General features: G+C 29.6%; 2 protein-coding genes across 7 annotated transcripts; one reads left to right on the top strand and one right to left on the bottom strand.

Moving 5' to 3' along the window:
- Positions 1-348: 348 nt before the first annotated feature.
- On the top strand, positions 349-3246 carry LOC112758835 (uncharacterized). 6 transcript variants are annotated; one of them, XM_025807608.3, is made up of 4 exons: positions 432-775; positions 1004-1053; positions 1698-2104; positions 2640-3246. In XM_025807608.3, exons 3-4 carry the CDS (start codon positions 1722-1724, stop codon positions 2935-2937), a joined length of 681 nt encoding a protein of 226 aa, XP_025663393.1. In that variant the 5' UTR covers positions 432-775; positions 1004-1053; positions 1698-1721; the 3' UTR covers positions 2938-3246. The 6 variants fall into 6 exon arrangements, with proteins under 6 accessions (XP_025663394.1, XP_025663393.1, XP_072076267.1 ...); XM_072220165.1 differs by having other exon boundaries at positions 676-775; positions 1698-2071; XM_025807609.3 differs by lacking the exon at positions 1004-1053 and having other exon boundaries at positions 349-775.
- Positions 3247-3682: 436 nt separating this feature from the next.
- Positions 3683-5768, bottom strand: LOC112757122 (uncharacterized protein At4g00950). The gene is made up of 3 exons (XM_025805726.2): positions 5164-5768; positions 4728-4955; positions 3683-4006 (listed from the first exon to the last, which is right to left on the bottom strand). The coding sequence occupies exons 1-3, from the start codon at positions 5578-5580 to the stop codon at positions 3920-3922; spliced, it is 732 nt and encodes a 243-aa protein (XP_025661511.1). The 5' UTR covers positions 5581-5768; the 3' UTR covers positions 3683-3919.
- Between the last annotated feature and the right edge of the window lie 3903 nt (positions 5769-9671).

The raw sequence follows: 9671 nt of genomic DNA, 5'->3' as shown, positions 1-9671 counted from the left end.
GTATTTTCTAACCCGACAGGTTAAGGACTAATCCGTCACGAATCTGAGCTCCATTTAAGGGTCTGTCGCTGGCCATTGAGTTGCTACATACACAAGACGGGGTTCAAACTCTCGACATTTGCTTAAGCGGACGAATGAGCTGACCACTATATCAATCTACTATTATAACCACTAACAAATGCTTATAAGAAACCAAGTTATACCAATCAAATCCACATCACGTTTTCACCGAAAAAAATTTTCTGGCCTGCTACAAGAATATTTTTTATTTTTTATCAGGATATGGGACAAATAAATTTATCCTAACACTACAACCCCATAAATCGATCCAACTGGCTATTCAAAAACAAAATAAGAAGACCCACTCCACTAAATAAAGCTCAGAGCAACAAGCCCATCCAACAATTCATTGGCTTTGAACAAATTCAGCCACAAAGCCACTGCACTACGAGCCGTTCACAAAGGGCAAAACTCCAGGAAACTCAACTCATCGTTCCTTGGTTAACGGGAGATCAGGTTCTTGTCTATCCTTGCTCTGCAATTTACTAGCGCCACCACATAAGCTACCTTGACGATCTCAGCCATCCACATATTTAATTCAATATCTACACGGTTTAGAATCATGTCATACCAGTATATCAAAAAAGTACACTGATACATTGGAAAATCTTCCAATAACATAAAGCCATGTTCCTCTTACACAACATCCTCTTCTTTTTCATCATCTCTCAGATTCCTTATTTCTCATCTCAACAATCTCTGTTTCACTCATAAGGTAAATTCTGCCACCCCTTCCTCTGTTTTCCTCTGTTTTTTAACTTCCAGCTTCTTTTTGTATGCAAATTGCAAAGTATTCTTATTATAATCTCAATTTCAAGTACTTGAACTTGTGTTTGATCTTATGCATGAGATTATTTGATTCTTTTTTATGCTTTCTATTCACTCTGTTTTCCTCTGTTTGGGTTTTTGGGGAGGATGGATTTTAATCATTTCACATCTTTAGATGGAGACATGAAGTACAATTACAATACCATCCTTGAAGAAATATTTGAGGTTTCTTTGTTGTCTTCCTACTCCTTTTGCTTCTTTGAATTTATCTATGATCTGATAAATGTGTGGAGAAAATCCAAAATCTCACTATATAACATTTTTTTGTTGTGAAAATTGAGATCATTTTTTCAAAAATAATAATAAAATCTTCTTAGTGGATGTTTTACATTGCATGTTTGAAAACATGTAATTAAATTGCATCATATTGTTCAAGTTATAGTAGCAAAACCATTTTATCTTATTTTATCTTATGTTTTAGGATTTAGTGTAGTATATTTGGACATTTGTGAAGACCAAGTCAAAAATGAAGTTATATATTTCATAAAGACTTTATCATGTCCAGATTCAGTTTTCATTTTTATCCAATTGAACCAATCATAGAAACAAGGTTAATGCTTGTTCTTATGCTAATGTAAAATGCTTGTTTCTTTGGACTTCTAATCTATAATGACATGGTTTTGGGATTTAATTTCAATTTTTTTTTATCACACTATAAAGGTTTGGAAGAATTTCAAATATTCCTGGAACACCGATTTTTTAATACTTTTAGCGGTTGATTTCAATTATAAAAAATATATATTATATATTAATTGAAATCGCCGGTTAAAGTGATTCATTTTCATATTTATGGCAATTTTTTGCTATAGGAATTATGAAGAAAGAATTGGTAAATGATGGCAGCGGTGGCGGAAGTGAGAGCGGCTTGGCAAAGAACGGCTAACCGTTGCTTTGTCCAAGAAGATGCAAAGAGAGCTCCCAAGTTAGCATGTTGTCAACCTTGCAGTACAACTTCGAAACCGATCAATGCCGGAACTGCCAATGCAGCAGATGAATCTAATCATGCTGCTGTTAGTGCCACCTCTTTTAACAAGAAATCTTCATTTTCCAATCTAACACCTGACTCAAGATGGTGGTTGAACCTTCCTCCGCCGCAGAAGTATCTTAGTAGGCAGCCTTGTGGCTCTGCTGATTCGACTGCTCGATCGAAGGGAAGTTTACGGGCACTTTCTTGCGATACAAGGCATGTATATCTTGCTTCTAACAAGTCTTCAAGGTATTTTTCTTGTTGCTACATGTTGCACTATCATATCAAGTTTTAACAAAGCAAATAACAATTGGAAATAGGGATCATTATCCATAGTGTTCAAGTGTTGATTACTTTTTCCCTTTAAGGTCTTATGTGTTAGTATATAATTACATGAGTAATACCCTAAATCAGTTCGTAAAAAATTTAGTCGGACACTTTAATTTCCAAATTTTTGTTTCATTAAACAAATCCGTCTCCACATCAGACTATTCACCTATATGGAAGGACTAGTATGAAAATTTTGAAAGTATTAGGATTGTTATACTGTTATGTTTTTATTAAATAATGATAGGAACTAATATGTAACTTTTTTACGAAAATTTGATGTGAAGATTGATTGTTCTAACAAAATAAAAGGTTAGTAAGTAATTTTGCGATTAAAATTTTTTGAGTATTAAAGTGTCGGACTTAAAATTTCTTTGGACTAATTTGGAATATCACTCTAATTAAATTTAGGTTGTTTGAACATGTTGGACTTTACTTAGACTTGCATCTTTTGCAGAATTTATAGCTCAATCCATGAGGATGTTATGGATGAAGTTTTGGAGGGAAACCATAGCAAAACACAACTGATAGAAGCACTGTGTCGCTCTCAAACAAGGGCGAGGATGGTGGAAGAGGCGGTGAAACAGGCTTATGCGGAGAAAGAGCACATTATTACACTGTTTTTCAAACAGGCTTCACAACTCTTCACCTATAAGCAATGGTTTCAGTTGCTGCTTCTAGAAAATCTTCACATTCAGCTCAAGAAACAAGGATCAGCAAATCTCCGGTCTCTTCCAGGCTCCAGCGTCCTTTGAATGTGGCGCGAAACCTTGGAAGACAAGGCATAAACCAAAAGGTGATATCACAACATATGCTGTGGCATTTGCTTTAGGATTGAGTCTTGTTGGTGCTGGCTCGATCTTAGGATGGAGTGTTGGATGGATGTTACCGCGTTTGTAGCGGCCGCGGCTGCGTCGTAGGGTTTAGATCTAAGAAATTGAAGATCCATTTTTGCATGCTTAGAACTTGAAGAAAATGAGCATGTTTGATGGGAAATGGTTAAGAGAGAATGTGTATGGGAATTTTGTATATTTGTGTTCTTAATATAGTGTACATTTTCTGAATTGTAATGCCTTTTGTGAAGAAATTGTTTACCAAAATTGTGCAGATAACATATGTTAAGAATATGATATAAATAGAGCAACAAGAACAAATAGAACTTGTCGTTTGATATCTACCAGTTCAACAGGCTAAGGACTAATCGATCAAGAATCTGAACAATATTTAAGGGTCAATCATTCACAAATAAATTGTTGGATACACAAACTAGTAGTTAAATTTACACAGCTAATTGTTGCAATACAACTTATAAAACTATTAATGGGTGAAAAAGCTTCAAATTACGGTCGAACTTGGCCAAATTTAATTGCTGAAATAGTATGTAAAGTGCTTCAAAATATGCATCTTTAAATATGTACATATTATGCTTGTATCATGTGTTTTAAGCTATGACCAAGTAAATATTATTTTGTCAACATTAAATAAATGAGTATATAAAAGTAATATCAACTATACTATATTATAAACATTGAATATTTAAACTATAAAATTATATAAGTATTGTAATACATAAAATAACACTCCCAGGATTCAGTACAAAGTTTTAGTGATATTGATTTCATAAAGGGAAGAAAAAGATGAAACCAAAAAAATAATAATATTAAAATTAAATTATTGAAAAAACAGGTGGATCATGGATAAGTTATGATTGATTTGGACCTGACTATGGTAAAAGTCCTAGAGATTAAGGGCACCATAGCCAACTTCCTTGAGCTTTTGACTCTTCCATGGAACCACTTGCTTGAAGCTCTCACATATCATTGTCTATAAAAATCAAAAGCAGTGCAATAACATTATTAAGGGACCATATCCTTATTCAATGTTATAACTTTGTAAAAAGATCCAAGGCTATGTTAGATAGATGCTCCTAAAATATATTTAACATGTATTTAAAATTACTAATTTTTATTTTGAATGGTTATAAAAGTTTCTAAAACATGTATTATATATACTCACAAATAGTTTCTAGTCTAAAGCCACATTAATTAAAAATATAATCTTCATAATTTTCATAAGTGCAAGATAGTTTTCAACCTATTCCATAGTGTTTATAACCAAATAACAACTACAACACCAATTTCACATATTTCATTCACCATATCCTTAAAAAATAAAAAGGTTATGCTAGATGTACACCAAAATTAGCTACTAAAATCAGCCACCAGTATAAAATATATACTAAAATATAAATACACATTGAAAATAAATTAAACTACACATATATTTATACACAAATATATTGGTGGCTGATTTTAGTGGTTGATTTTAGTGTATAAATAACATTTTCTAAAATAAAAATTAAAATAAAAAATTCAAAAGAATTTCCTATGAGATATTCTTAGATGAAAATAAATCAACCACTTTGAATTTACATGCAATCCTATAAAAAGAAGTATTTAAGTACTAATATTCATTAAGCACTTAACCCTAGAAAGGAAATTATCACTATAACACAAGTTTTTAATGTTTAGAAGTCAAAACTTACCCATGGCTTGGCATGGAAGAGGTGGGAAATGCTTCTAGAACGTTGCATCTTTGTCACACTTCTCACCTTATTGTCATTAACGTGATAATCTTCATCAGCAGAAGATGTAGAATTAGAGGAAAAGACAAAACTGCCCCTACTCACTTCCCTTTTGACATTGAAGCCCTTCCATCCCCTCAATGAACCAAACCACCCTCTCTCCTTCATCCTCATTCCTATGTCTAGAGCCTAATACAAACAATCTTAGTTAGTAAACTATATTATACATAAAAAATCTTACATGTACTATTTTTGTAACATCTCTTTTATATTAAAAGTGATCAATAAAAAAAACAAAATAAATAACGCTTTTATACTATAAAAAAAAACCATATTAAAAAGTGTACAGAAAAAATAGTACAAATATCATTTTTCCTTGTTCGAGCCGAAAACTCACTCTAGAAGACGGAGGAAGGTGGCAAGTGTTGCTTCTTGAGATACAATAAGGACCCTCCAATACACTGCTTGGTGAGTGAACTTTGGTTGCATCATCATCACCTTCATCATGAACTAGTTGTTGCAACCTTGGAGGAAGTTGCAATGACTTTGACTTTGAGTTGGTCAAAGTAACAATGGCATTAGTACTAGAAAAAGAAGAAGTTATTCTTGGCTTGCCAGGTTCCTCTTCCCAACCAAATGGTACTGAAGCTAAGGTGCAAATTGGTGGAGTTACAATCCCTGACCTCTCAGGAGAAGAAGAAGAATAAGAATAATCCACCATTGTTGTTTGAGGATTGAACTTGAATATTGGTAGAAGAATTGATGTGTTATTCTGTTCTTGCTCTGTTTCTGACTCTGTTTTACAACCACTCATCTTTGCTTTCTCCCTTCTTTGTGTTTGTTATATAATAAGACTCTTTAATCTTGTGCTCCTATTTTGAAAATAATCAAATCAATTTCATGGTATATATAATTCCAAATCCTTTATATAAATAAATAAGAGGGAATTTCTTATTTGTGTATCAACAAGAGAAGCTTTTGGTTATTCCTCAATTTGTTTGTAAAATAATTTGATATTTAAGAATATATAATATAGATAATATTGAGTTATTTTTATCGTATTTTTATATATAAAAGCATACATTAATATTGGAAATTTCAATTATCTTTATGTCAATCTAGTGAAAATATTTCTAACATATTATAATATATCTCTCGCTTTCACGGTGCAAATAAGTAAATATACAAAAATATTATATATATTAAAATTAGTTATTATGTATCTATGTATAAATATATATATTATTTAGTTTATTTTTAATATATATTTTATATTATTTATTAATTTTAGTGTACACTTAGTATGATTGTTAAATATGTAGGTATCTATTTTCTCTTTTAATTGTTTACAAGTCCATACTATTTAAAATATTTCAAAATAAAGTAGTAAAATACTAATATTCAGTAGATTGAATAGTAGTTTAATAGGTGATCTTATTATTTTTTAGATGTTCTTAATTTATGTTATGAAATAAAATACTCATCCTAAAAAAATGGTTATAATTAGTTAAATTCTTAATAATATAATTTATTATAAATTATAAATAAACTTATATATGTAGGGATTAGGACATTTATGAATATACAACAAACTTTGGTCTTTTTTATGAGATATTGAAGGAAAGAAAGTGCCACAAAGGTGAAGCTACTCCACAAAAAAATGTTGCCTTTCTCTGCAGAAAAGTTACAAAATGACCATTCATAATCAATAATCATATATGCTCTTATTATTTGTTCTCCATCTTGCATTGCTATACATGTAATTTTCTCAAAATATGCGTATACTGTAGGCAATTCAATTCCTTCATACATTATCATTCCATAAAACAAACATAATTTGTAGAAACATGCATAAAATGTCTGTTATGTATGTAAAATTTGCATGCTAAAAATTAATAACTGAGTTATTCATAGTATATTTGTGTATATTTATATATATAAATTAATTAATAGATTTTTCAATTAAAAATAGCTAGCTATCAAATCTGTAATAGTTTAATAATTAATTTATTTATAGGAGGATAATAAAAGTTTTATAAAACACCAAATATGTTTTTTATACAGTGATTGATTGATAGTTAATTTTTTATATACACATAATATATAATCAAAATGTAGTAACATGTTTTTCACAAACTTTCACATAATTTTTCGATTATAAATGTCCTAGTTTTGACATAATCAATTGATTTGATCACAGAACTACTTGACAATTTTTTTATATTTTATTAATTTAAAAATAATTTAAATATATAATTAATTAATAATAATAATAATATTTTTATTTGAATTTTAACAATATCTGATGTACCAATAATGTTTTTGAACTTCCAATATTTCATGTTATAGAGCGTACATAAGAGGGAAAAAAATACCAATCTGAAAATAGTTATGCGTAGTGAAATTGTTAGAAGATTATTATTCAAATATTAATGGCTGGTTCCTAGTGTGGCTTGGTATATGTGGTTGATACCAAATTGTGATGGAGAATTGAGAAGCATGCAATGGGCATTAAATAGTCACTAGTGATTGGTTTCCAAAACAACATTAATTAACATAATATAGTTGCCCTAAAAAACAAGTAATTTCAATTTGCCACAAATTGCATATGATTTCCTTCACCAAGAAGCACATTTGAAAGCTACAAGCTGAAAATTGAGGTTCATATATGGCCAACTATCTCATAAGTCAAGTATTTTTGTAGGAAAGCTTCAATTTTAAAAAATAAAAATAATAACAACTTATTTTTTTGGGTGGACAAAATCTAGATTTAAATGAAAAGACAATATTGCATGGACACCGGCACAGACACGAGATATGCTGATATACAAATTTTACAGTTTTATAAATACGGAAACATGGCTATATATAAAATATAAAGTATTTTTTAGATAAATCGTAATGATATTTTGATATTTTATTGATATTAAAATAAATTATTTTTTAATTATTTTTAATGTCTTATTTTAATTACATACATACATTCATCTCTGCAAAATATATAAATTATATATTTCTATTTAATAATTTAAACTTTTGGCATAAGTAATTTTATAACATAATATCAAAATATTTATGATAAAAGAATTCGATTTTTGTTACTCAAAAATAAAAAAAAAAAGATCGAATTTTAAAATAAGAAAAATATAAGAAAATTAAAAAAAAATGTTTGTATAAAATTCACACAACCAAAAAATAATTTCTTACATAAAAGGGTGCATAAAATAAATATATAATTATTTATATATTTTTATTTAACTATGTAAACTTTTTGAATAAATTATTTCAAGAAAATCTCAAAGTTTTAAGTTCCATGCAAGTCTAAAAATAATCCTTAACATGATAGTCTTAATTTTATTTCATATATATATATGAAATAAAAATTAAGTGTACACATCTCATCAATTATTACAAGTAATTTTAATAAATAAATTCATAATAATGAAATATTCATGATCATTTTGTAGTAATTGAAGTCCATTTTCCATCATAAGATGAATTCCAATCTAAAAATTACTCTATATTTTTCACTTTAATCAAATTTTGAAAGAGATAATTATGAATAATTTCATCAACTATTTGATTAAGAATGATACAAATGGCCATCAGTTTTGATAGATAAAATCACTTTAATTTATATAAATATAGTTGGTGTACCAACTACTCTTGTTTTCATTGACTGTTTTGTTAAATTTTCTTGATTGTTATAGGTAAGAAGAACAAGAATCATGTTGAAAACAACTTTTGCCTCCACATTTTGGGCAACCATATATTTGCTTTGAGAATCATCAAAATATCAAATCAAAAAATATATGTATTATATACGGAAATTATTTTTAATATGGAAATGAAAATGGCATTTTAGTTAAATATTGATATTTGAAGTGTATTATAGTATTGTAAAAATTATTCAACATGTGGACCAGGATGTTGTCACGTGGCAACACGCTCCCCACGTGTTGACTTCCCACCTACAAAATCCACTCATGATTCACCTACAATTATACCAAATAATCACATTTTTAACAAAAACACCAATATTTTTTTCATATAAAAAAAATTAGTCTATTATGTATTGGCTTTCTTCTTTTTAAAAATAAAAAAATAAAAAACACCAAACCAAACCCATCAATAACAATAGTCTTCATTAAAAGGTACTTAAAATTATTCAAAATTGACTACTGATGAAAAAAATAAGCTAAGAATGAAAGTTAAGGTAAGTCAATTTGAAACTATAATTTCACAAACAAACAAAAAAATTGTTTTAGGTGTCAATTTGAAAGTTATAATATTATTGATGATATATTGTAGTAATTTAGGGTAAAAAACCTAAACAAGCCAAAGAGATATCAAATTTACACAAATAAGCCAAAGCAAAATCTAATTTATCAATCAACCAAAGGACATTTCTATATAGTTCGAACCAAATAGGTTCGAACTCACTTTCCAAGTAATTCGAACCACCTTGGTTCGAACTCAACCTCCATAATTCGAACCAAATAGGTTCGATTTACACGTAAATTAATTCGAACCAGTTTGGTTCGAATTACACAGACCATATTTCGTACTAGCATGGTTCGAATTAGTGAGGAGGAGAGCTGTATATATATGGTGTGAAGGTGAGTTGCTATCATTAGAGTGGGGTTACATGACTAGTGAGGAGAGTTTCGCTGTGTTGGTTCACCACAGAGGATCCATTAAGAAGAAAACTCGTTCCGGTGTGAAGTTCACTGATAAGGATCCTCTCTGTATTATCGTCACGTCTACGACGAGGTATGAGGACCTTGTTAGCTCTGTACTGCTGAAACTCGGTCTGGAAGGTGTGAAACGGGTTAAGAAGTTTTTTTATCGATTTCTAATTACGGTGCTCCAGAACACCGTAAAGTACGATTGTTTCACGATCGG

The sequence above is a fragment of the Arachis hypogaea genome, chromosome 16 (genome assembly GCF_003086295.3).
Source record: "Arachis hypogaea cultivar Tifrunner chromosome 16, arahy.Tifrunner.gnm2.J5K5, whole genome shotgun sequence".
Classification (NCBI taxonomy): Eukaryota; Viridiplantae; Streptophyta; class Magnoliopsida; order Fabales; family Fabaceae; genus Arachis; species Arachis hypogaea.
This window is presented reverse-complemented; position numbering and strand designations above follow the sequence as displayed.

Excerpts from the sequence above, each read along its gene's own strand:
- LOC112757122 (XM_025805726.2), bottom strand. The coding sequence starts at position 5,580 with ATGAGTGGTTGTAAAACAGAGTCAGAAACAGAGCAAGAACAGAATAAC. Across the intron at positions 4,956-5,163 it reads ACCTTCCTCCGTCTTCTAGA|GCTCTAGACATAGGAATGAG; the intron begins GTGAGTTTTCGG and ends TGTTTGTATTAG. Across the intron at positions 4,007-4,727 it reads TCTTCCATGCCAAGCCATGG|ACAATGATATGTGAGAGCTT; the intron begins GTAAGTTTTGAC and ends TGATTTTTATAG.
- LOC112758835 (XM_025807609.3), top strand. The coding sequence starts at position 1,722 with ATGATGGCAGCGGTGGCGGAAGTGAGAGCGGCTTGGCAAAGAACGGCT. Across the intron at positions 2,105-2,639 it reads GCTTCTAACAAGTCTTCAAG|AATTTATAGCTCAATCCATG; the intron begins GTATTTTTCTTG and ends CATCTTTTGCAG.